The sequence below is a fragment of the Schistocerca cancellata genome, chromosome 10 (genome assembly GCF_023864275.1).
Source record: "Schistocerca cancellata isolate TAMUIC-IGC-003103 chromosome 10, iqSchCanc2.1, whole genome shotgun sequence".
Taxonomy (NCBI): Eukaryota; Metazoa; Arthropoda; class Insecta; order Orthoptera; family Acrididae; genus Schistocerca; species Schistocerca cancellata.
The window spans coordinates 116545448-116573064 of record NC_064635.1 but is presented as its reverse complement, the minus strand read 5'-3'; the positions used below and the strand labels follow the sequence as shown (position 1 = coordinate 116573064).

Genomic DNA, 27617 nt, shown 5'->3' with positions numbered 1-27617 from the left:
CCTCTCTTTAAACTATCTTTAAAGATAGGCTCAGCAAGTTCCTACATTCCTCCAGAACTCAAACTTCCCCAAGATTGGCTTCACCAGTTTTTCTCTTCTTCTGTAACTAATTTGTGCCAGAATTTTTTTTTTTTTAATTTGGAATCATTACATTTTTCTTGAAGTATGAGAATATCTTGCCCATCTTGTAGAGTTTGCTCTACTTAGGAGCACAATAATTATGAAGGAATGTCACCTACTCCCTGGGCCTTTTTTCCATTTAGGTCTTTCAGTCCTCTGCCAAATTCTTCTAGCAGCACCACATCTCCCATCGTCATCTCCATTTGGAGACCATGGGCCCCTAATACCAAAACACTCAAAAAATATTCCTGAACAACCTCCGAAAGTTTGTTGGTGGAGTTCTAAACGACACTGTCTTTACATGTATTTCCCTGGCACTAGTTCCAGTAGTGTCATACATGAGAGCATCCTCTGGGTCAGAACAGCAAGTCTGCAGTTATTTTTGTCTCTGTGCTTGCCACTATATACTTCACAGTCTGCGCGAATAACCCTTCACTCAACATCAGTCTCCAAGCAGATAAACGGTTCATTACTTGCATTGCTCCTCTGGAGTGGCCTATCTCTTTTGCGACAAGTGCCCAGTAAGTTGTTGACTTTTCTTCTTCTTCTTCTTCTTCTTCTTCTAGCACCTCATCTTTCAAGAACATAGGCGATCGGTAGCATGATCTGTTTTTAGACCTCGGATTTTCTGAACAGTGAACAATCCAAAGCACTTGAATCAGTTCTTCAGCCAGAATAATCTCTATGTCCTGGACCACACCTGCCATTACTCTTTCCTTGAAGTATTATTTGCAACAGGTTGTACTGGTTGTGCACAATATATGACCAAAGATTTAGAGTTTCCTTCTCTTGACAGTACTGGTAATCTCTCATTCTTTGTTCTTATGCTACAGTGCTGCCACATTCACATCTTTTCTTTGTACGTGGTATCCTTAAATCCTTCAGTAGCCAATGACTCAGCTCCACAGAGTAGAATAATGAACATGTAGCATCACATTAGCTGAGTGTGAAATGGAATATCTTTGTAATGGTTAGTCAGAACTTTCTTCATTTTCTGAAAAGAGCTTCTGGCCTCTTCAATTCTGCAGTGAATTTCTTGAGACAAATTCCAGTTCTTGTCAATTTGACATCTCACATACTTATATGATGAAACACTTTTGATCTCAAAACTAACAAGTGAAAGAAAGAGTGCCCTGTATCTTGTCCCAATTTCTTCTGACAACCATCCATTTTGTCTTCTTGACATTTAAACATGGACCCCCAGTATTACTCTCTTCCAGTCTGGTTCCAAATAAGACAGTGTCATCAGCATATCTGATATTACTTATGATAACTCCATTAAACATCACTTGATGATACTTGTTGTTGATTGAGTAATTAATTCTGTGTCATTATTATCATTCACTGGATGCCCTTCAACTGTGAAAAGCCGTGGTATGGCAGACTGGGTACACTACATCTACGTATGTGACTGGTGTTTCCTTGCACAATTATCTGACTGTGTGCATCACCATTTGGTCAAGGTATGCCATGCCACATTTGCAAATAATTTGGTAAATAATGAATTGGTACACCCTGGTGCTTCGATGTGTGTATTATTTACATGCATGTACTCTGGAACGGATGCGTGCAGCATACTTGCAAGCTGGGGCAATGACAGAAATGTTACTGCATTCACAGTACCTGCTGGGTGGATTTATTTCTTGCACTCTGGTCCCACCTTGTAGGTATAATGTGAACCATGGAAGAACGGCCATGACAATGGCAATGACATCATAGGCACAAGAGAAAACTTGTTATATGTATATTCAACTGGAGTCTTTAATTAAGACAGACTGTTTTGGACATAATCTATATTAATGTATTTGTGATGTTCTGAATAATGAACCAACTGTTAGGCATATTCATTGTAAATGAGTGAACAATATACCAGTAGTTCTCAACCTGTGGGGTGCAAACCCCCAAGGGGTGCATGAATAACCTGGAAAGGAGGCATGGTATGGCTAAAAAAAAAAAAAAATCTTATTAACAAACAGCTACATTTATCTTTTCCTTTGAACAAAGAAAGTACCAATGATCTGGACTGATTTTTTTTAATACTCCGCAAGCCACCAGACGGTGTGTGGCGGAGGGTACCCTGAGTACCTGTATCGGTTCTCCCTTCTATTCCAGTCTCGTATTGTTCGTGGAAAGAAGGATTGTCGGTATGCTTCTGTGTGGGCTCTAATCTCTCTGATTTTATCCTCATGGTCTCTTCGCGAGATATACGTAGGAGGGAGCAATATACTGCTTGACTCTTCGGTGAAGGTATGTTCTCGAAACTTTGACAAAAGCCCATACCGAGCTACTGAGCATCTCTCCTGCAGAGTCTTCCACTGGAGTTTATCTATCATCTCCGTAACGCTTTCGCAATTACTAAATGATCCTGTAACGAAGCGCGCTGCTCTCCGTTGGATCTTCTCTATATCTTCTATCAACCCTATCTGGTACGGATCCCACACTGCTGAGCAGTATTCAAGCAGTGGGCGAACAAGCGTACTGTAACCTACTTTCTTTGTTTTCGGATTGCATTTCCTTAGGATTCTTCCAACGAATCTCAGTCTGCCATTTGATTTACCGACGATCAACTTAATATGATCATTCCATTTTAAATCACTCCTAATGCGTACTCCCAGATAATTTATGGTATTAACCGCTTCCAGTTGCTGACCTGCTATTTTGTAGCTAAATGATAAAGGATCTATCTTTCTGTGTATTCGCAGCACATTACACTTGTCTATATTGAGATTCAATTGCCATTCCCTACACCATGCATCAATTCGCTGCAGATCCTCCTGCATTTCAGTACAATTTTCCATTGTTACAACCTCTCGATACACCACAGCATCATCTGCAAAAAGCCTCAGTGAACTTCCGATGTCATCCACCACGTCATTTATGTATATTGTGAACAGCAACGGTCCTATGACACTCCCCTGAGAAACACCTAAAATCACTCTTACTTCGGAAGACTTCTCTCCATTGAGGATGACATGCTGCGTCCAGTTATCTAGGAACTCCTCAATCCAGTCACACAACTGGTCTGATAGTCCATATGCTCTTACTTTGTTCATTAAACGACTGTGGGGAACTGTATCGAACGCCTTGCGGAAGTCAAGAAACACGGTATCTACCCGTGAACCCGTGTCTATGGCCCTCTGAGTCTCGTGGACGAATAGCGCGAGCTGGGTTTCACATGACCGTCCTTTTCGAAACCCAATCTGATTCCTACAGAGTACATTTCTAGTCTCCAGAAAAGTCATTATACTCGAACACAATACATGTTCCAAAATTCTGCAACTGATCGACGTTAGAGATATAGGTCTATAGTTCTGCACATCTGTTCGATGTCCCTTCTTAAAAACGGGGATGACCTGTGCCCTTTTCCAATCCTTTGGAACGCTACGCTCTTCTAGAGACCTATGGTACACCGCTGCAAGAAGTGGGGCAAGTTCCTTCGCATACTCTGTGTAAAATCGAACTGGTATCCCATCAGGTCCAGAGGCCTTTCCTCTTTTGAGTGATTTTAATTGTTTCTCTATCCCTCTGTCGTCTATTTCCATATCTACCATTTTGTCATCTGTGCGACAATCTAGAGAAGGAACTACAGTGCAGTCTTCCTCTGGGAAACAACTTTGGAAAAAGACATTTAGTATTTCGGCCTTTAGTCTGTCATCCTCTGTTTCATTACCATTTTGGTCACAGAATGTCTGAACATTTTGTTTTGATCCACCTACCGCTTTGACATAAGACCAAAATTTCTTAGGATTTTCTGCCAAGTCAGTACATAGAACTTTACTTTCGAATTCATTGAATGCCTCTCGCATAGCCCTCCACACAGTACATTTCGCTTCGCGTAATTTTTTTTTGTCTGCAAGGCTTTGGCTATGTTTATGTTTGCTGTGAAGTTCCTTGCTTCCGCAGCAGTTTTCTAACTCGGTTGTTGTACCACGGTGGCTCTTTTCCATCTCTTACGATCTTGCTTGGCACATACTCATCTAACGCATAATGTACAATGGTTTTGAACTTTGTCCACTGATCCTCAACACTATCTGTACTTGAGACAAAACTTTTGTGTTGAGCCAACAGGTACTCTGAAATCTGCTTTTTGTCACTTTTTCTAAACAGAAAAGTCTTCCTACCCTTTTTAATATTTCTATTTACATCTGAAATCTTCGATGCCGTAACCGCTTTATGATCGCTGATTCCCTGTTCTGCATTAACTTTTTCAAATAGTTCGGGTCTGTTTGTCACCAGAAGGTCTAATATGTTATCGCCACAAGCCGGTTCTCTGTTTAACTGCTCAAGGTAGTTTTCAGATAAAGCACTTAAAACAGTCTATATCTGGCAAATTAAAATCTCCACCCAGAACTATAACATGGTGGGGAAATCTACTCGAAATATTTTCCAAATTATCCTTCAGGTGCTCAGCCACAACAGCTGCTGAGCCAGGGGGCCTATAGAGACATCCAATTACCATGTCTGAGCCTGCTTTAACCGTGATCTTCACCCAAATCATTTTACATTTCGGATCTCCGTCAATTTCCTTCGATACTATTGCACTTCTTATTGCTATAAACACACCTCCCCCTTCACTGTTCAGCCTGTCTCTGCGGTATACATTCCAATCTGAGTTTAGGATTTCATTACTGTTTACGTCTGGTTTCAGCCAACTTTCTGTCCCTAGTACTAAATGGGCGTTGTGACCGTTTATTAATGAGAGCAGTTCTGGGACCTTTCTATAGACGCTCCTGCAGTTTACTATCAGTGCATTAATACTGTTATTCCCTGTTGCATTTTGCCTACTCCTACTTTGCCACGTATCAGGAGGCGTCTTGTCGGGCCTAGGGAGGGAATTCTCTAACCTAAAAAACCCCCATGTGCCCTCCACACGTACTCTGCTACCGTTGTAGCCGCTTCCAGCGTGTAGTGCACGCCTGACCTATTCAGGGGGACCCTACATTTCTCCACCCGATAGCGGAGGTCGAGAAATTTGCACCCCAGATCTCCGCAGAATCGTCTGAGCCTCTGGTTTAAGCCTTCCACTCGGCTCCAAACCAGAGGACCGCGATCGGTTCTGGGAACGATACTACAAATAGTTAGCTCTGATTCCACCCCGTGAGCGAGGCTTTCCGCCTTCACCAATTCTGCCAACCGCCTGTACGAACTGAGGATGACCTCTGAACCCAGACGGCAGGAGTCATTGGTGCCGACATGAGCAACAATTTGCAGTCTGGTGCACCCAGTGCTCTCTATCGCCGCCGGTAGGGCCTCCTCCACATCTCAAATGAGACCCCCCAGCAAGCAGACAGAGTGAACACTGGCCTTCTTCCCCGACCTTCCCGCTATTTCCCTAAGGGGCTCCATCACCCACCTAACGTTGGAGCTCCCAGTAACTAATAAACCCCTCCCCCCGTGTGCCTGCTCGGACCTTGCTGAAGGAGCAGCCACACGTCCACTCACAGTCAGAGCGGGCGATACCACACGGCCAGCCTCCACATTGACCCTCCGCCTCGTGCGCTGCGAACGCCGCTGAACCTGCCACTCCCCTTGGGGAGAGGGTGGCCCAACCGCGCCCGGTACCCGCGAAGATGTCTCGACAGCAGGGACAATGGGTGAAGCATGTAACACCTGGGGTGTACCTTGCGATGCACCAGACTCCCCACTGCCGCTACACTCCGAGGCAGCAGCCTGAAGACGGCTGACCACGGCCATCAACACGCTCAGCTGTTCGCGAACAGTGGCCAGCTCCTCCTGCGTCCATACACAGCAGTCACACATCCTATCCATCCTAAGGAATCAATTTACTGAAGAGAGTTAATCAACGTTTAACTAGACTGCTAATTCACTAAAGGTGGCTGTTTAGTCAATAAACTGTGGTTGCTAGCCACTTCTTGTAGAAAACAATGAAAATAGCACTACCTGTCTCTGGACTGTATTGAAAATAAACACTAGCACTACTGGCACTATGGTTGACTAAAGGGACTCTGACTGTATTCAAAACAAACACGAAATCTATGGAACTATTAATAGCACTCGACAATTAAAGCTTCCTAAAAGCAAAAACACATGGAAGAAGAAGTGACAAGTAAGAAAAGTACAGTTAATACTTAAATTAAGGTAGCTCGCTGCACAGCAGACGTGAAGCAGACGGCAGTTACGACGACACTAACACTACTAGCACTATGGCTGACTAAAGGGACTCTCTCTGACTGTATTCAAAACAAACACGAAATCTATGGAACACTATTAATAGCACCCGACAATTAAAGCTTCATAAAAGCAAAAAATACGAAGAAGAAGTGACAAGTAAGAAAAATACAGTTAATACTTAAATTAAGGTAGCTCGCTGCACAGCAGACGTGAAGCAGACGGCAGTTATGATGACACCCAGACATTTCGCCCAATGTCAGTGTTGTAGGTCTAGACAACAACAATGAAACTTCAGCCATGTTTTTAGCATTGTTTGAAATGATCCAGCGAGCTGGGTGAGGTCGGCCATCGGTGGAATCACCTATTGTCAGCTGCACTGTGAACGTATCCTTAATTATTGTGCACAGTGCAAACTTTGTCTCATGTATTTCGATGTGGCTGGCCTTACAGTCTTTCAGACTTCACATGAATAAGTTGACTGCAGTATGAAGTGATTCCTGGTTAGTGACAGACAGGAAGACAGCAGTGGTCCATTAACTGGCAGGAGAGAAGGTGCTGGTGGATGAGAGGATATGATGAGAACTATTTGTTGCCTGGATTCACAAAAACTACAATCAAATGGTGAGGCGTCCACAGTGTGTGATCTGTTTAACCATTTTAGCTGCTGATAGCATGAAGCCTAACAAGTTAAAGACACATCTTGAAACCAAATATCCTGAATTAATTGGAAAACCAAAAGGATTGTCAGGAAACTAAATGTTTTCTTGTCTACCCAGAAGATTTTTGCTAAACAACGCACATGATTTCTATTGCCCTTTTAGCCTCTTACCAGATTTTGCATAGGATTACTAAATGTGAGATACCAAACACAATTGAAGAAACAAAAGAAATGTTAGCAAACAAAGTGTTTTATTGTCCGCCTAGAGAAACTTTACTAAAATGGGAAATTTGAATTCTATGGCCCTTTTAGCCCCCTACAAGATTTCGCATAGGATTGTTAAATGCAAGAAATGAAACACAGTTTCAGAAATTCTGGTTTTACCGGCACGGTTTGATACAGTATTAAAAATATTTGGCGATTCGTTTGCTCAACAATTGAAAAGTATTTCTATCCGTAATAACACGGTGCATAGAAGACATTTAGACATTTATGACTCTTTCCTCGAGCAGTTAATTGATAAACTGTATAATCAAGTGGGTGAAGCAACTGATATTCATAAAGATACTCATATGATTGCTTATGTTTGTTTCGTTGATGAGTTTAACATTCAAGAGCAATTGCTTTTCTGTGAGTTGATGCTGAAAACAGTTACCGCTTTAAGTCTTTTTGACATGATCAATATTCTTTTTTAATCAAAACAGGATATTATTAATAGGTGCACTGAAGCATGCATACACGGAGCTCACTCACTGTCTGGAATTCTTGGTGGACTGCAATCAAAAGTTAAAGCTGCAGCTCCTAATAGAGTACGGACTCACTGTATGATACACTGAGAGGTTCTGACTACTAAAGAACTTAGCTCATGCCTTAATGAAGTTCTGCAAACAGTTATAGAGACAGTTAATATTATTAAAGCAATATATATATATATATATATATATATATATATATATATATATATATATGGATAGTGTCAAGAAGGATTGAGAGGCAAGTATGTATATATATATATATATATATATATATATATATATATATATACACTCCTGGAAATTGAAATAAGAACACCGTGAATTCATTGTCCCAGGAAGGGGAAACTTTATTGACACATTCCTGGGGTCAGATACATCACATGATCACACTGACAGAACCACAGGCACATAGACACAGGCAACAGAGCATGCACAATGTCGGCACTAGTACAGTGTATATCCACCTTTCGCAGCAATGCAGGCTGCTATTCTCCCATGGAGACGATCGTAGAGATGCTGGATGCAGTCCTGTGGAACGGCTTGCCATGCCATTTCCACCTGGCGCCTCAGTTGGACCAGCGTTCGTGCTGGACGTGCAGACCGCGTGAGACGACGCTTCATCCAGTCCCAAACATGCTCAATGAGGGACAGATCCGGAGATCTTGCTGGCCAGGGTAGTTGACTTACACCTTCTAGAGCACGTTGGGTGGCACGGGATACATGCGGACGTGCATTGTCCTGTTGGAATAGCAAGTTCCCTTGCCGGTCTAGGAATGGTAGAACGATGGGTTCCATGACGGTTTCGATGTACCGTGCACTATTCAGTGTCCCCTCGACGATCACCAGTGGTGTACGGCCAGTGTAGGAGATCGCTCCCCACACCATGATGCCGGGTGTTGGCCCTGTGTGCCTCGGTCGTATGCAGTCCTGATTGTGGCGCTCACCTGCACGGCGCCAAACACGCATACGACCATCATTGGCACCAAGGTAGAAGCGACTCTCATCGCTGAAGACGACACGTCTCCATTCGTCCCTCCATTCACGCCTGTCCCGACACCATTGGAGGCGGGCTGCACGATGTTGGGGCGTGAGCGGAAGACGGCCTAACGGTGTGCGGGACCGTAGCCCAGCTTCATGGAGACGGTTGCGAATGGTCCTCGCCGATACCCTAGGAGCAACAGTGTCCCTAATTTGCTGGGAAGTGGCGGTGCGGTCCCCTACGGCACTGCGTAGGATCCTACGGTCTTGGCGTGCATCCGTGCGTCGCTGCGGTCCGGTCCCAGGTCGACGGGCACGTGCACCTTCCGCCGACCACTGGCGACAACATCGATGTACTGTGGAGACCTCACGCCCCACGTGTTGAGCAATTCGGCGGTACGTCCACCTGGGCTCCCGCATGCCCACTATACGCCCTCGCTCAAAGTCCGTCAACTGCACATACGGTTCACGTCCACACTGTCGCGGCATGCTACCAGTGTTAAAGACTGCGATGGAGCTCCGTATGCCACGGCAAACTGGCTGACACTGACGGCGGCGGTGCACAAATGCTGCGCAGCTAGCGCCATTCGACGGCCAACACCGCGGTTCCTGGTGTGTCCGCTGTGCCGTGCGTGTGATCATTGCTTGTACAGCCCTCTCGCAGTGTCCGGAGCAAGTATGGTGGGTCTGACACACCGGTGTCAATGTGTTCTTTTTTCCATTTCCAGGAGTGTATATATATATATATATATATATATATATATATATATATATATATATATATATATATATATGGTTATAATAGAAGGAAACATTCCACGAAGGAAAAATATACCTAAAAACAAAGATGATGTGACTTACCAAATGAAAGTGCTGGCAGGTCGACAGACACACAAACGTTTGTGTGTCTGTCGACCTGCCAGCTATTGAAAATGCTTACCTCACTGACATTTTTGAGAAACTAAATATTCATATCATTTCACTTCAAGGCAATCAGGCAACTGTACTATCTTGGAATGGAAAAGTGAAGACATTCATAAAGTAATTAGAGCTGTGGCAAAAGTTGCATGCTAGATGTGTTCCCTAATCTAGTGTCACTGCTATAAGACACAGATAATCTGATACTTTCAATGGAGATAAAAAAAAAGCCTGTCTTCGTCATCATCTTTCAACACTAAAAGTTCACTCCAAAAAGTATTTCAGCAATGATTCTTATAAATTTAATTAAAAAAATCCATTTAACAATGTTCCTGGACTATCATATTTAAATATGAAAGAGTGAGAACAACTTATTGATCTCACTTGTGGTACTTCACTGAAGAGTCAAAGTCTTTGTTGGAGTGTTGGCTACATATTAGCAATGAATTCTCAATGCTAAGCCAAAATGCAATGACAATCACAATTACTTTTGCAACAATATACTTGTGGGAGACTGGCTTTTCAGCTTTGGCAGCTATGAAGTCAAACTACTGTTCAAAGCTAAAGTCAAGCAAACAATTTCAAATGTCTATTTCTGCTATTACACCATGTCTTGAGAAACTTGCTTCTAATAAACAAGCTCATCCATCATACTGGACTTCATAACTCAGATTTTCAATGCTCTTGTAATCCTCATTTGCTGAATTGCAAATATTGTGCACTTTGTAGTTTTTGAATAAAGTAAATTTGGTAAAGACAAACTGTGGTGTCACCGCCAGACACCACACTTGCTAGGTGGTAGCTTTTAAATCGGCCGCGGTCCGCTAGTAGACGACGGATCCGCGTGTCGCCACTGTCAGTAATTGCAGACCGAGCGCCACCACACGGCAGGTCTAGAGAGACGTACTAGCACTCACCCCAGTTGTACAGCCGACGTTGCTAGCCATGGTTCACTGAGAATTACGCTCTCATTTGCCGAGATGATAGTAGCATAGCCTTCAGCTACATTTGCTACGACCTAGCAAGGCGCCATTACCAGTATAGATATTGAGATTGGTTGGTTGTTTGGGGAAGGAGACCAGACAGCGTGGTCATCGGTCTCATTGGATTAGGGAAGGATGGGGAAGGAAGTCGGCCGTGCCCTTTCAGAGGAACCATCCCGGCATTTGCCTGGAGTGATTTAGGGAAATCACGGAAAACCTAAATCAGGATGGCCGGACGCGGGATTGAACCGTCGTCCTCCCGAATGCGAGTCCAGTGTCTAACCACTGCGCCACCCTGCTCGGTGATATTGAGATTCTATTAATGTATCATCAAGAGCGATGTTCTACAAATGTGGATTAAAGTTAAGTATTCCAGAAGCTATGTACTTTTCTCTATAGCATTCATTACGTATCCTGTTTCAGACCTCACGCCAGCCTGCGTGAGTTTAAGCGCGTGCCTTTCAGCTCCCTCTCATTGTGTTTAGGCTGTCTTGTCTAGACACAACACAAACAACTTGTTCTGTATTTGCATTACAATAATTTATGTAGTTTTGGTTTCTGTTGCATAAAATCCCTCTACACTGAATTTGGTAAAACTGAGATCAAGACAAAGAAAATATAAAAATGTTTTTATTAATGAATTATGCTTGGGGGAGGGGGCTGCTAGTGTTTTTGCTAATGAAGGAGAGCCCAAAGGAAAAATTTTTAGAGCCTGCAATATAAGACATACCGTTTATGGGAGACCTCGCAGTTATTGCAAGATGCTGGATACTTGATTGTACTCTTAACTTCTAGCAATACCTCCAGCACTTTGAGAAACAAAGTGCAAATGGGAGATGTTGGCAAGTGTGAATACATAACAAGGTGAGCAAAATTGGATAACAGGAAATCGTAGCTCCCGAGTAAACTCTATATTGCCAGACAATATCGCAATAAAGATGCAACACGACAGAGCATGGCTAAAACCATCAATGATGAGGTCAGCATTAGCTTGAGTTACACTGCCAACATATATGTAATGCCTGCAATTTTATCTGGTTGGGCAGCTGTGAACCACTCAGTAAGATACGTGAGTTTGCGATTGGGGAGGGGGGCAGTCACTGTTGTTGTAGTGTTCAGCTGCACCTTGGTGAGTGTGGAACTACTTTATTGGAAGCCTGTCAGTATTCTGGCATTAGTCACTATGTTGCACACATTATTTAATATTCTCTCTGCATATCATTTCCAAGTTTCATTACTCCAAATAGAGGTCTACTTCATATTGCAGAACTGCATCACAACATTTTGAGCACTGGGCATTCTTCCCGCAGTGTTTTCTGGAATTCACTGCAGAACTCTGTTCAGTTTATTCATAACAGTAATAGTACCAACAGTTAGCCTCTATGGCCACAATCATATGAAATACGGTGGACAAACTCAATGCAGGCATCACATAAATGAAATTATAGTGATGCGCTCCTTCCGACATTAGCTGGCTTGTGTTGACTAGGAGCAAATTTGCTTTACCTGAGAGCTTCAGCTCCCCACGGCCCTGCTGGACGAGACTGCGGGGATGCTTCTCCTGTGCAGACGGGGGCAGAGCCGACCTCCGGGATGCAGACGTCACCGTCGCCGTGCCGTCCCCACTCTCTCCCAGTAAGGGTGCCACACTCATCTTGTCGATGTCAATGGGACCGGGCGACGGGCGACCGAGCAACGTCGCCGCTCCCATTTTGTCGATGTCGATTCGATTGCGGCTAAGTGGTAGAACCTCCCTGATAAATATAAATGTATGTTATATCACGTCACTGTGGCATCATCATCTACTGTAGGTCAAAATAAGCTGTTACAGCTAACATGACTTGCAGACAAGAATGCATGCAAACTCCCCCCCCCCCCCCTCTCTCTCTCACTCTCTCCATCAAACACACACACACACACACACACACACACACACACACACACACATAAAGAGTCACATTACAAATACGCAATTACAGGTCAGATATTATCGTATGATACATCTGCCCATATATGAAATTATTATTACTGAGCTATATAGGAAAGCATATATTAGTTTCCACAAATCAAGGACAAATAGTACAAAAATAATTTTGATGCAAATGTCTTATATGAACAAGACTCTCAAATATTTATGAAGCAACAGCATTTCCTTCGTCACTACCACTTAAACTGCTTGTTGACTCAATTCCATCTTCAGTAATATACCTCTAATATTCTTCATTAAGTCCAACACCATTATTTTCAAATAGGAGGCATGGTACACAGTGACTACATAAGGAAGAAGCTTTTAGAGTTTTTTTTTTTTTTTTTTTTTTTTAATCCTTGCAGCAGCTCTCTCTTGTTACCACTGCTCTCCTCATATATTGGTCATGAGCATCTGTAAGTGGTTTCATTTGTTCTTCACTTGCGATCTACTTATACATTATAATTTATAATTTATTTGGAAAACATCATTTTTTGAAATATGGAAAAACAGATCAAAATTTTCATCAAAATATTGCCTGTAGGCTCATTCCTCAATGGACTACAACTCTCTTTTCCAATAAAATCCATAAATATAGATCATTTTACATGAAGCAATATGCTGTATTTTACTTCTGTATTGCCCAGTCTACTTTGGCCAACATATGCCCATAGACATTTAAATTTTTCTGCCTGTCTGATAACTGCTCTGTCATTGATGGGAACTTCACATCTATTGTCACTATTCACCATCAGATATTCAGTTTTTGTTACACTTATTGTAGTCCCCATTTGTCATATTCCTGATATAAATGTACCACGAAATTAAGATTGTATTCATCTTATGCTAGAATGGCATGATCATCAGCAAAACTTCATGAAAATATCTGCACATCAGTAACAATGATTCCCATTCCTCCACATTAGGAGAGCCACTTCTACATATATCTTGAACAAGGTGGATGACATACTGCAAATTCGTCTCAGTGCTTTTGTGACATTAATAGGTTCTGATCATTCTGAGCCAATTTAAATGTATACCTTATTATCTCTGTACATTTCAATAATAATCTGTAAAAGATGGTCTCCATACACATATTTTTCAAAGTTTTGCACAGTTTTGCTCTAGGAAACATGGCATAAGCTTCTGCTACATATACAAATGTAATGTGTAACTCCATCCCCACTGCTATAAATTTTTCCATTAACTGTTGTAAAACACAGAAGTTTTAAGAATGAAATTTCCACTCTACAGTGGAGTGTGCGCTGATATGAAACTTCCTGGCAGATTAAAACTGTGTGCCGGACCGAGACTCGAACTCGGGACCTTTGCCTTTCGACGGCAAGCACTCTACCAACTGAGCTACCCAAGCACGACTCACGCTCCGTCCTCACAGCCCGCGAAAGGTGAAGGTCCCGAGTTTGAGTCTCGGTCCGGCACACAGTTTTAATCTGCCAGGAAGTTTCATATCAGTGCACACTCTGCTGCAGAGTGAAAATCTCATTCTGGAAACATCCCCCAGGCTGTGGCTAAGCCATGTCTCCGCAATATCTTTTCTTTCAGGTGTGCTAGTTCTGCAAGGTTTGCAGGAGAGCTTCTGTAAAATTTGGAAGGTAGGAGACGAGGTACTGGCAGAAGTAAAGCTGTGAGGACGGGGCGTGAGTCGTACTTGGGTAGCTCAGTTAGTAGAGCACTTGCCCATGAAAGGCAAAGGTCCCAAGTTCGAGTCTCGGTCCGGCACGCAGTTTTAATCTGCCAGGAAGTTTCAACACAGAAGTTGTCTACAGAGGATCTGTTCTGTCTTAAACAACTCTGGTCTTTCCTGATACGGTGGTGAATATTCTGCCTTACTTTCTCACATACAATTTTGCAAAATAAGTGGCTTATCCAGAGTTCATACTAATGCCTCTGTAGCAGCTAGTGTCTCATCTATTCCTCTACTTGGAAATGGAAACCATATATTAGCTTTTCTACTCTGATTGAATTTCAGTATGTTGACAACAGTTGTTTATAAGACGCAATATACTTTTCTTCACATGGTGTCAGCCAGCTTTCAATAATTCCACAGAAATATTTGCAGGACCAAGTGATCAGCCATTCTTAACATTTTAGCTAATGTACCATTCTCTTCCTCTATTGTAATGCTCATATTACATTTTAGGTAATGTACTGTTCACCTCCCTACCGTAATGATCATATTTAGAACAATTTATTCAGTTTTACCTTCTTCCTCTTTTGTGACCTGGCTGTCTACAATTATAAGATCTGTATACTGCTTTTTCCTTCCACTTAGAGTAATTAAGTTGTCTACTGCAAAACTGACTACGTTCCATGTCACAGTGAGAAACTGCAAGAGGTCACTTCCACCTGCAAGCCTCTCCCTATGTGATTATTTCTAATCTTGTCTCCCCTGGTCTTTTGTAGAACAGATCTATGGAATTTAATTTTACAAGCCTGTGGTTAACTTACGTGCCTTTTGGTTATGGCAAAGCTCTCTAGACTACAGGACATGACAGGAAGATGGAAAGTTTTGAACATAGTCCGTGCAGCTCTTAGAGGAACATACTTTATCCCAGACAAGGCTTTGTATTAGATTGAAGATTTTGGATCCTTTGGTTACTCTGGTCAGAAATTCAAGACTGACACTCTGAAGTGTAACATACCATTTCTGTCAAGTGATGTGTTGCACAATGTTTATAGTACTGATGAATGACAATCACCAAACATACAGCTAATAGTTATTAGTAGGTTTAGGGAGTTTGGATATGCATATTGTGTGGACAATTTGTATTGTTTGTGCATGTTGAAAAGCGTGATGGATGCAGCTTTTGTGCAAGAAGGAGATGGCGCTGGCAGTTTTGTCACACTTTGTGCTGCTTACTAGTTTGGCACTCCTTGCAATTGTGCCTCTGCCTTGGAGATTAGCTGTGCTCCATGGAACAGCACATGCCTTGACAATGGACTACGTCATGAAAAGAAAGAGGAATTAGTTCAGCTGGAGTGTCTGCTCTGAAACCTGTTAGAGAGTGGATGTTCAACTGCCTATAAACTAGTAATAATGCAACTGTCAAAGCAAAATTGTACATCTTTAAACAGTGACTTCAGATATTTGGTAGCTTGTTGGACATAGATAAGCATGATTTTTATCTCCAGCACAGGTCAGACTGCTCAAGAGATGAAGGCCACAAAAAGAAGAAAGAAGATCCAGATAGGGCAAATGTACTCCAGATAAACAAGTCAGTAATTTCAGATCTGCACCCCACAGAATCAGAATTATTTCATGAAGGACCCCTCTGACATTTTTCAAATACAGCAGGGAATATCCCTTCTTCCATTGCCTGCCACTATCAAGATATGTGAAATTATTAATTCTCTTGATCTTCTTTCCCTCCACAAATAAGTTACATGGAGTGGCTGTTCTACTCAGTCACACTGCTGACATCTTGTTTCAGTTCCCAGATAAACCAAACTCTTTGAGCTTGGGGTTCCTCAGGCTCAATGTTGTCGGTACCTCCAACTTAGTATGGCCCCAAATGGCCACATCATCTGCTTGACAAAAGCCTTTAGTACTCCCTTTTCCAATATACTTCACTACAGTTTCTGTGGGTGTAATGAAGAGTTATGAGGAAAATGTACTGTCCTGTTGTATCCGCCCTTTGTTCTAAACCCGCGCGACCGCTACGGTCGCAGGTTCGAATCCTGCCTCGGGCATGGCTGTGTGTGATGTCCTTAGGTTAGTTAGGTTTAAGTAGTTCTAAGTTCTAGGGGACCGATGACCTCAGATGTTAAGTCTCATAGTGCTCAGAGCCATTTGAACCTTTTTTTTTTTTTTTTTTTTTTTTTTAAAAAAAAAAAACAACGTCTCCTATTTGTATACTGTTCACATGATTACCACACGCATTTGCATTTTCATAATTAGAGAGTTGAGTTCCATATTTTATACCTCAGTACATTGTCATATTCTTCCTCTAAATTAATCATCACCAAGTTCATTTAGTTTATGGATCAAATGGGGAAAAACTTTACAATTAATTTTACTTACATGGGATCAGCAATTACCAAATGTCTTTGGTCCAGGTGGGAATTAATTTTGCCATTACAATCAACAATGCTATTGTTATACCTGTCAGAAGGTGAACGGAGGTCTACTCTCAGTGGTTCCGCACGCCCACCTGGCGTTGCTGTTTGAACCCGTCCACCGGTCGCTACCATGGTACCAGGAAGTGCAACAACTGGAGACAGGGGTGATTTCTTCAGTGGTGCCTGAACATTAAAAAGAAACAGAAAACAATATTACATACTTATTCCATATCACACTGGCACAGCTAATAACAAAGAATGTCACATACGTTGGGGAAACCCACCAGTTGTATGGAGCTCTTCTTTAAGTAGGTGATGCCAGTTGGTTTTGCACCTGTACTGCCCAGTCCTTCAGAACCCAACCCTTCCTCGTAGCTCCTCAGTTCTTCTTTCAGTGACGTCTTCGAGTCTTCCTCCCCTGTCGACATATTACAAATTTCAATTAATAGGCTGCATTTATTCGTATGGTGCAAAAATATATATATATACAAAATGATCTGTGGAAAATGTAACTAACTACCTAACCCACTCTAACCAAACATACAAATTGAAGAGGTACCACATTTCTCTTGGTGCCAGGTCTCTTTTTGCCTTGTTCTTCTAAAAAGGATACAAGAAGCAGCAGATTGTCAACTATGAGAAAAACAGGCTGGCTTTCAAAGTGGGAGATCCTGCTCCAAGCAAATACTTATTGTGAACAATGCATAGAGTTCAACTGTCCACTGCACCTAAAGTTTATTGATCTAAAAAAGCATTTGACTTTACACACCTAGAAATTTGTGGAATATTGATGGTTAATAAAGAATTCCTGACCATCTCATCAATGTTCTCAGAAACTTGTTATCTGTATTCTAGTTGATGAATAAGAACCAGAAGATGGGGCATCCCTTTCTTTAGCTTTCTGACACGTGGGAGACAAGGATGCATTGTGTCACCATTCCTTTTCATATTAGTTGTATTTTTCATAATGAGAAAAAACTCTGGATGACTCCAACATTGACATATGTCTTAATGGACAATGTGGCCTTATGGATCTGTGTTTTGCTGATGACACTGTTCTTCTGACAGAATCACCACAAAGTTTACAACTAATGTCTACCAAGTTGGACAGAATGGCCAGTTTTGTAGGGCTACAAATACACAGTGATAGAAACAATGTCCATAAAAAGTGGAACTGTACCTACTCAATTTACAGTGCAACAGATACTAAAAGATGTTAATAGATTTCTATATCTTGTCAGCCTTGTTGGTAACAGTGGGTATGTAGATCCAGACATCATCAGGAGACTTGGGAAGGCTTCTGCAGTCTTCCAACGAATGTGATCCACATGGCAATTAGACTCTATGAGTGTGTCCAAAATGCTTTGGCTGTACTCCTCTATCATCCAATCGATGGTGTTCTAGCATGTGAGACCTGGAAAAGTCAACAAAATCAGCACACAATCTCAATGTTTCTCATCAACAATGCTTGATGTGAATTCTGAAGACCATTTATCGAGATCACATTTCAGATGATGGAGTGCTGAAAAGAATTAGTCGATTCAGCCTGCATACAACTGTTGCTGAAAGAAAGGTTAAACTTGCAAGGCATGTTCTACAAATGAAAGATGGAAGAAGCCACAGATCAGCACTGTTGTGAGTACAGAAGTAGAAGAAGATTTTGTAATGCCTGGAAACAAACTTTTGCAAAGGGTCTTCAATGCATAGACTTGAACTGGGACGAAGCTGTAAATCTGGCAGTTAACCATGTTGTTGCAGGAAATTTACTGCTTGAAATGCTACCTACCACTGGAGGAACTAAGACCGATGACACTTGCTAACGTCTGAGCTGATATTTGAGAAGAGATAAGGAAGATATACCCTTCACGTAATTAAATGAGAAAATATTTGGAAATTAAATTTTTCCACTACTGTTAGTGGTACCGCCTGGTAACTGAATCTTCTTTATGTCACTATTTGTGTATGTAAACAAATCCAGAGTTTAAATAATGGAAGAAAATAAAGACATAATCTCAGCGTATAGCAATAGATGCACAAACAAGATTGGTAAAGTTGCTAAGCTTCAGAAGATGTTGACATCTTGGGTTGTCAGGTGTTCTGACGGATATCAGCGTCATACTTGCACGATATTTCGGTCACGTAGCTCGTGGCCTTCATCAGGTGCGACCTGAGACAGTCTCAGGTCGCACCTGATGAAGGCCACAAGCTATGTGACCGAAATATCGTGCAAGTACGACGCTGATATCTGGCAGAACACCCGACAACCCAAGATGTCATTAGATCACCGGGAAAGCCTGAAGAGTTACTTCAGAAGATGTTCTTCTTCAGAGGTGAATAGTGCAGAAAACGCATACACAGCACTTGCTTAACTTCTTAACTTTTTGTTAAGCATTTCTATATGGTTTTCCCAGCTTAAGTGTTCATCCATCCATAATCATACAGTTCTTTTCCTGAATTGGGTGGTTCCCTAATGCAACCTTTATATGGGTACCACATTTATTTCTTATATGACTGAATTTCAGTCATACACTTCTCCTATCATCCCAATTAGACAAGGATTTTTAAAAGCATTTTTCTGCTACTTCTACTGTTTTGAAAATTTTCTGCTGCAATTCATAATCATTCTTTATGCTGGTATCAGCTGAAAATAAAATAGTATCTGCTGCGGAAAATCATTGTGGTACACCTTTATTGAAACCCAAGAGTAACAGTCAATCCAGTACTCAATCCTGGGATACTCCATGATCAATTTTTCTTATGTTCAGAATTGTACACTTTACTTCCTGACAACTTTCTATTCTTTGTTTCCACCCAGATAAATATGACTCACAGGAAACACCATGGACATCATAATTACAGTTTTAAAAGTAGTAGATCGTGATTTACATGGCTAAAAGCTTTGGAAAGTTAATTGTTCTCTACAGCTTTGAAAACAAGCTTTATGAAATTGAAGATAACTGTTTTTGTTGGTTTTCTTTTTCTTAAACCATCTGTGTCTTAACCAGAACTTGGTTTTTGTTTAGAAAGTCTAGTAATCTATCATACTTTATTCTTTCAATTGTTTATTGAATGTAGAGATAATAGTGATAGTGGTATGAAGTTTCTACTGTCAGACATGTCACCACTTGTATAAACTGGGTCCACATGGAAAGAATTTTGTTGCAAATTAGTAACTGGTTTTGTCAACAAGTTGAGAGACAATATTATGAGAACTATATTTAATAATTTTGTCTAGGATACCATCAAATCCACTAGTCATTTACTGATAGCCCTTTATACTTCTTTGGGTGTTACTGGATATACATACATTGTTATGTCAAGTATTGGAGTTTCTGCCTTTGTGTTTGGATTACATTTACTCATGGTCAGATTTTGAGCTATGTTAATACAATAATGATTAAATGCATTACCTGTTAGAAGTGGATTGTCAACACTACCATTTCTGTATTTTATTTTGATTTATTACTTGCTTTATTATGTGTGCCTGTATGATTATTTATAACTTTCCACGTGATTTAATTTTGTTGTTTCTCTTTCTGATGTATGAATTACTGTACAACTTTTCACTGCTACTGTAGTTTTCTTGCACTTTTTTCCCTATAGTACTTCACATATGGAGTATTCTGCTTTTTCTGTGTTGGTTGGTAACAACAATAAATTTAGCATGAATTCAGCAATTCATAACCACAATGCCAGTAGTAAAAATAATTTCCATATAGATCTTGCATTCCTCTCTAGGTTCAGAATGGAGTTTTATATTCTGGTGATAAAGTCTATAACTACTTGCCAGTGATCATGAGGAGAAAATTGAGAATCCTGAAATATTTACACACAAAGTAAAAGAATACCTTGTTAGCCACTCCTACAATATATAAATTGAAGCTTGGAGTCAGGAATGTAAAATGTGCCTTACTCTAACATTTGTATCAGATAGATACTGAACTTGGCCAGTATTAGATAGCTGATAGTGGTCTATGTAAAGGTACATGTTACAACGATGCTTTGTCTTCTGATGTATTATGTATTATAACATTCACCTCACTGGCATGTATAAGATTTCTCAACACATAGTGGGCACACCGGCATTGTTAATTTGACATAATATTTCATTTGTCAGTTGAACTTGATATTGTGTAGACATCACTGTTACATATCCACAACAGTATTGTTTCACTCATGCACACACATCAGTCACATTGTCACACATTTGGATATTACTATAAAGGTAAGATTTTTCCTCCATGAGATAGATGGAGATTACCTTAAAAAAGTATTTTTTGGTGTTACACTACTTACTTATTAAATATCTCATTATTCACAGATGGTTACTAACAGAGAGATATCACATATGTCACAAAGAAGCAAAAGAATGGTGATGCTGACTTCAGAGCAGTTTGATTAAGGCAGTGATGACTATCATTCAGACGATTCTAACGTTCAGGAGAACTCGCATACCCAAGTCAGACAGTGGCAGTGATTCTGGAATGTATGTGAATAACATTCACAATGTGTCCAAGAATGAACAAGGTGCTGCTGACTTAGTTCCGAGCAGGGTACATAGTGACATGTTAATTGACGCAGCTTATCGTGGCAAGATGAACTGTGGAATGGCATCACAGAAACTCATCAAAGAAGAAGAAGTTCAAAATTGTGCAATCGGCAGTAAAAGTTATAGCTACAGTATTCTGGGATTCAGAGGGTGCGATTATGGTCGATATTTTGGAGCAGTGACACACAATAAATTCTGTTCAATACGACAGAAACCTCAGACAGCTTAAAGCACGTCTTCAGTGACTTTGTCCAACAAGGGCTATGGTGGATGTTCTCCTTTTGCATGACAATGCAAGGCCAAACATCAGTCATCACACCACTGAAGAGATTATGAAAAAGGAATGGGAAGTTTTGCCTCATCCCCCATACAGTCCTGACCTGGCATGATCAGACTTCTATATGTTTGGGATGCTAAAACCAGTAAGTCAGCGGATTCATTTTAAAGATGAGGAGGCTGTGGAAACGTCTGTATGTCAAATTTTCAGAAGCAGGAGTGTGCATTTTACTACAATGGAATACACATTCTTGTTAAAAGACGGGACAAAACTGTAGAAATAGACAGACATTATACTGAAAAATCGTAAATTAATCGTCAGAGTTGTGGTTTTCAACTTATGTAGTTGCATTTGAAATTCTTGACAAAAAAAGAAAGTGGGAGAGGCATTAGTTTTTGACTGATCTTTACAAATTACTAAGGATGTTCTACCATGGAAGAAAGATTTCTTTTGTTGGTGCCTGAGACCTTTCCACTGCCCACAAGGCAAAGAACTCCTGAGAAATGTTTGCGCTAATAAAGAAAGCCCCACACAGTCATTATTTCCACACTCCCTGCTGAGCAGAGTGGCTTGTTGGTATGGGAAGGCTGCTGTGCGTAGAGATGATGACACCTGCTAGGCCTCACTGCATATCATCACAAGCCAATGCATGACACAAAATCCAATAAGTAACTGCTCTGAAACCGAGGTTAGTGTTACTTCTAGACTATGATGGAAACTACTGATGTTAAACACTATTTATGTGAGAAAAAAATTCCATAAATTAATAGGACTTCTGATTTCATTTCCAACATTTTTGTGATACAGAAATTTCATTTTTATATGTACTTCCAGAGTACAAATTATGAAGAAATGTAGTCTAATCAAACACAGCTCCCCAGTAGTATCATTACAACATGAATATTACAAAGGTAGTAAATTATACTGAGAAAAGAAAAAAATGCAGGTAATGAGCTACCACTAATGAAGGAGTCATCTGTGTAGCAACATTGTCCAGTCACACGGACAACACCACCTCGGTCTTAAGCCTGAAGAACATCTCAGGAAACAGGAGTATTCTTTGAAGAAGTCTCATAACTCAGAAGTTGGCAAATCGCAATGGAAATATGTGTTTAATAATTGGATATTATTTATTTGGACACTTTGCAATTAACCTACATTTCATGTGCAGCTTATAATCTGCAGCACACCAACTGGAAAGTACCAGTGCTCATAAACACTGGTGAAATTGTCGGCTTCTTAAAAACGGATGTGGGTAAGATCTTCCTCACACCTTAAAAACAGAGGATGGAACAGGATTCAGGAATTCCGTGAAAATGACTACAAAAGATTTTGAGACTTCTACAGACAGCTGTGGGGCTTACTTTAACAATTTCAGGCTATCAATTTCTGCTTCCCTTAGTTTTCCAATCACAGCTCACATTCATAATTCACTGCATGTTCTTTGGACAATGGGCAGTGAGTTTTCTGGTACTGCGCACCACGGAATTTGAATCCCTGCCAGACGTCATGGATGTCGAAGACCCATAGAGGTCTCTGTACCATCGCGCCGTAATCTGTGGCAGCGCGCGCCTCCTGGCCCGCATTTAGAGTGAACACGTGGTTGCAGCGGCCAATAGCGGCGTCCCCAATTGAGTACTTAAGTGCCTCCCTGTCGCTCAGCCTGCCAGTCTAACCTCACATGTGTCCCCGGACATATCGCCTCGCATTAGACAACGTATTGACTTTTGTGTTACTTTACGAGTGGACGTGGTTGTCTTGTTTGGTTTGTGACTCTGTTCTTGTTTTGTGTTGTAAGGTCCTTCGTTGGTCGTGTCCATCCTCTCCCGTTGTCTTGTTGTACATGGGCCGCTCCGCGGGTCCTGCCGTGTTTCTGTCACTACAACCCCGCGATCGTTCCGGTCGCCATTACAACAAGTTTCTTAACTTCAAAGTATTGTAAGCAACTATTCGTGAACAACTTCACAGTGAATAAACATGTGAATCCAGAATCTCTGGCTTTTAAGTTTTTATGCAAAAAGTAAAAGGTTTCCTGATAAGATACTTCAGCATATGATGCAGTGCTGCTTGGTTTATATAAAGAAAGTTTTTTCAGCAGCACAGTAGTGACAACTTCAGCTTTCTACTTCCACTGAATCAAACACAGATGTAATTAAATCATGATACCCTCCCATCACTGACATGAGATGTCACTACAAACGCCAATTAAATATGGAACAGATAACATACCTTATCTGAAAGCCCTCAATCTTCAATCTCTTCTTTCTTATCAACATCTTATCTTTTGTTACAATATATAAAAAAAGTTACCTTTATCCAAAATGGCCAGTTTCCAGAACGTTCAAATATTAGAATAAAATCCTTTCAAACATCCAGTGCTGCTGTCTAGTAGCTCTGATTGTTCTGCTTCCAAATAATATGTACTTATACTAAAATAACTTGTTAATTAATGAAATACTTCAATTAGAATAATTGAGTTCCCAGAAAATTGTTGACAGGCTTTGCTAAAAATTGAGGATAAAAGGACATACCTGAACTTCTGCTGCATAACACAGAACCCACCAGGATACGATTACTACACACCTTAAACATGCTGAGTTGCAGGCAAGCACAACAAAAAGACTGTTGCAGATTTTGAGCTTTTGGCTAAAGCCTTCATCAGAAAAGAAAAACACACACATATCACACACACACATACACGATCCCTATCTCTGGCTGCTCAGTCCAGAGTGCTAAATTGCTAAAATTCAACACAGCTCCAGAGTCCAACTGAATCCCACACAAATTACACACAGAATTTGCAACTGAGTTAGCCCCTCTTTTAAGTATAATATACCACACATCCATCAAACAAAGGCTGCCCCTTCACTGAGTGGTCAGTGCATCTGACTGCCATGCAGTGGGCCCTAGTTTGATTCCCATCCGGATTGGAGATTTTCTCCACTAGGGGACTGGGTGTTTTGTTGTCCTCACCATCTCTTCGTTATCATCGATACCCAAGTTGCCCAATGTGGTGTCAGTAACTTGGGGGCCTAACTTCCCCAGGTGGAGACTCACGGCCATCAATGCCATACAACAATTTCATTTGATTGGAAAAAAAACTATGCCCAATAGTTGAAAGAAAGCATGGGTCACACCCAATGACACGAATGGCAGCAGAAATGATTCACAAAACTACTGACCAATATCCTCGACATCAGTTTGTTGTACAATCTTCAAACATATTATGAGCTCAAATATGATGAAGTGTCTCAAAGAGAATAACATCCTTCATTCCACTCAGCATGGATTCGAAAATCCTCAATCACATGAAAGAGATGTTGCACTTTTCCCACATGATATTCTGAAAGCCGTGGATTGATGCCATCAGATGGATGCAGGATGAGGTATTTAGTAAAATCCATGACTGCATTGTTGATCCCTACAGAGGAAATTTTTGTCCTCCATGTATGTCATAACCCACTAGTGTATTTCTTGTTCCAAATTTGTTCAACTTATTGACATGAGAGACACACGCCTATAGCTCTATGCATCTGTTGGACTACTCTTCTAGAAAACGGGAATGATCTGCACATTTTTCCAATTACTAGGAACACTTCACCCCTTCATCAACCTATGTTATCTACTACTAGAAGAAGAGCACAATACTCTTCTGCGTACAGTGTGAACTTCCTTCTGCCACGCACTTCAGAGTGGTTTGCACAGTACAGATATACATATAGATATGTGCAGAGCCATGTCAAGTGCGGCTAGCTGCATGCTGGCAATACTGTCTCCTGCCACTGAAATTTGCCAATCACAAAGTTACTTTATTTGAGATGCATCTGCCCACAACCCAACACCCCCCCCCCCCCCCTTTTCACTTTGCTTTCCTGTGCTCCGAATGATGGTGTTCAACCCTAATTGCTCAGCGAATATCATGGGTACTCTGTATGCCATCCCCTATCCCAAACAGCAACTGGTGTCTTGGTGGATGGCAAAACTGTTGTTCCCTAATATCATGTAAACCTGCTTTTGGCCTTTCTGCCTCTCGGCAGAGTCTCAAGTCTTGCAAACACCTGTAAAGTTAACATCACTATTAATTACATGCAACTGGCATTTTGATTGCAGAAGGGGTATGATGACATCGACTCAGTATCTTGGTGAGTATGCTACGTATGAGGCAACAAACATATTACAAACTGTTCAGGTGCCAGTAGTGGTGAAGCATAATCAAAATTCATGTCGCTAAAGTGCTATATTAATCGCAGAATTAGCAGGAGTAAAACAAAGATGTGAAAAACAATTGATTTTGTTTGATACAGTGATATGATAAGCAAGGCCGATCTGAGGGAAATCCTCACACACACACACACACACACACACACACACACACACACACACACACACACAATAAGAAATTTGTATTCTCATATTGCAACATGTAAAACCTACACAGAAAAGGAACAAACACAAACATTGTGCTGGGTGCAGAACACATAAAACTACAATACTTCCCTCTCCTGAAGTTTTAAAAAAGCAAGGAGAAATGGAAATAACATATATGCAGCAGCAGAAAAAGTGGAATACAAAACAGGAAAAAATTTTGACCTCAATATCCATTAACAAAGAAGAAAAAAGAGGTGGTTTGCAGAACATATAAATAAGAGGCAAACATACAGTAAGAAAATTACAGTCAATTTTATACAGAAATACTGTTTTACGCACACAGATGCTTTATGTATCCACATTTCCAGAAGATGCTTTATAAATAAAAAGCAAAACACATTTGGCGAAAAGTACCTTTCATGTCCAGTAAACTTAATATGGAAAAACAAATAACAATTGATTATTTTTGCATGTCTGTCAGTATATAATGATGGAAAGCAAAAAACAACACCAAAAAATGATTAATCTAGAGCAATGAAATTCTGGAAATCCATTTGTCTAGGTAACATATTTAAGATATGAATATAATAGAGGGAAACATTCCACGTGGGAAAAATATATCTAAAAAGAAAGATGATGAGACTTACCAAACAAAAGTGCTGGCAGGTCGATAGACACACAAACAAACACAAACATACACACAAAATTCTAGCTTTCGCAACCAACGGTTGCCTCGTCAGGAAAGAAGGAAGGAGAGGGAAAGACAAAAGGATTTGGGTTTTAAGGGAGAGGGTAAGGAGTCATTCCAATCCCGGGAGCGGAAAGACTTACCTTAGGGGGAAAAAAGGACAGGTATACACTCACAGTGAAGAAGAACTCCACAATTTCCTCTCCAACCTCAACTCCTTTGGTTCCATCAGATTCACCTGGTCCTACTCTAAATCCCATGCCACTTTCCTTGACGTTGACCTCCACCTGTCCAATGGCCAGCTTCACACGTCCTTCCACATCAAACCCACCAACAAGCAACAGTACCTCCATTATGACAGCTGCCACCCATTCCACATCAAACAGTCCCTTCCCTACAGCCTAGGTCTTCGTGGCAAACGAATCTGCTCCAGTCTGGAATCCTTGAACCATTACACCAACAACCTGAAAACAGCTTTTGCATCCCGTAACTACCCTCCCGACCTGGTACAGAAGCAAATAACCAGAGCCACTTCCTCATCTCCTCAAACCCGGAACCTTCCACAGAAGAACCCCAAAAGTGCCCCACTTGTGACAGGATACTTTCCGGGACTGGATCAGATTCTAAATGTGGCTCTCCAGCAGGGATACGACTTCCTCAAATCCTGCCCTGAAATGAGATCCATCCTTCATGAAATCCTCCCCACTCCACCAAGAGTGTCTTTCCGCCGTCCACCTAACCTTCGTAACCTCTTAGTTCATCCCTATGAAATACCCAAACCACCTTCCCTACCCTCTGGCTCCTACCCCTGTAACCGCCCCCGGTGTAAAACCTGTCCCATGCACCCTCCCACCACCACCTATTCCAGTCCTGTAACCTGGAAGGTGTACACGATCAAAGGCAGAGCCACGTGTGAAAGCACCCACGTGATTTACCAACTGACCTGCCTACACTGTGAAGCGTTCTATGTAGGAATGACCAGCAACAAACTGTCCATTCGCATGAATGGACACAGGCAGACAGTGTTTGTTGGTAATGAGGATCACCCTGTGGCTAAACATGCCTTGGTGCACGGCCAGCACATCTTGGCACAGTGTTACACCGTCCGGGTTATCTGGATACTTCCCACTAACACCAACCTGTCA

The 27617-nt window shown here is 41.3% G+C and overlaps 1 protein-coding gene across 1 annotated transcript in view; it reads right to left on the bottom strand.

Moving 5' to 3' along the window:
- LOC126106653 (centrosomal protein of 164 kDa) overlaps positions 1–27617 on the bottom strand; it is a 675221-nt gene that overhangs the window by 191033 nt on the left and 456571 nt on the right. Inside the window, exons 4-6 of the mRNA XM_049913016.1 lie at positions 16860–17008; positions 16634–16773; positions 12051–12298 (exon numbers count right to left, since the gene is read on the bottom strand). Of these exons, the coding sequence (XP_049768973.1) occupies positions 12051–12298; positions 16634–16773; positions 16860–17008 (537 nt within the window). The remainder of the gene's footprint in view (positions 1–12050; positions 12299–16633; positions 16774–16859; positions 17009–27617) is intronic.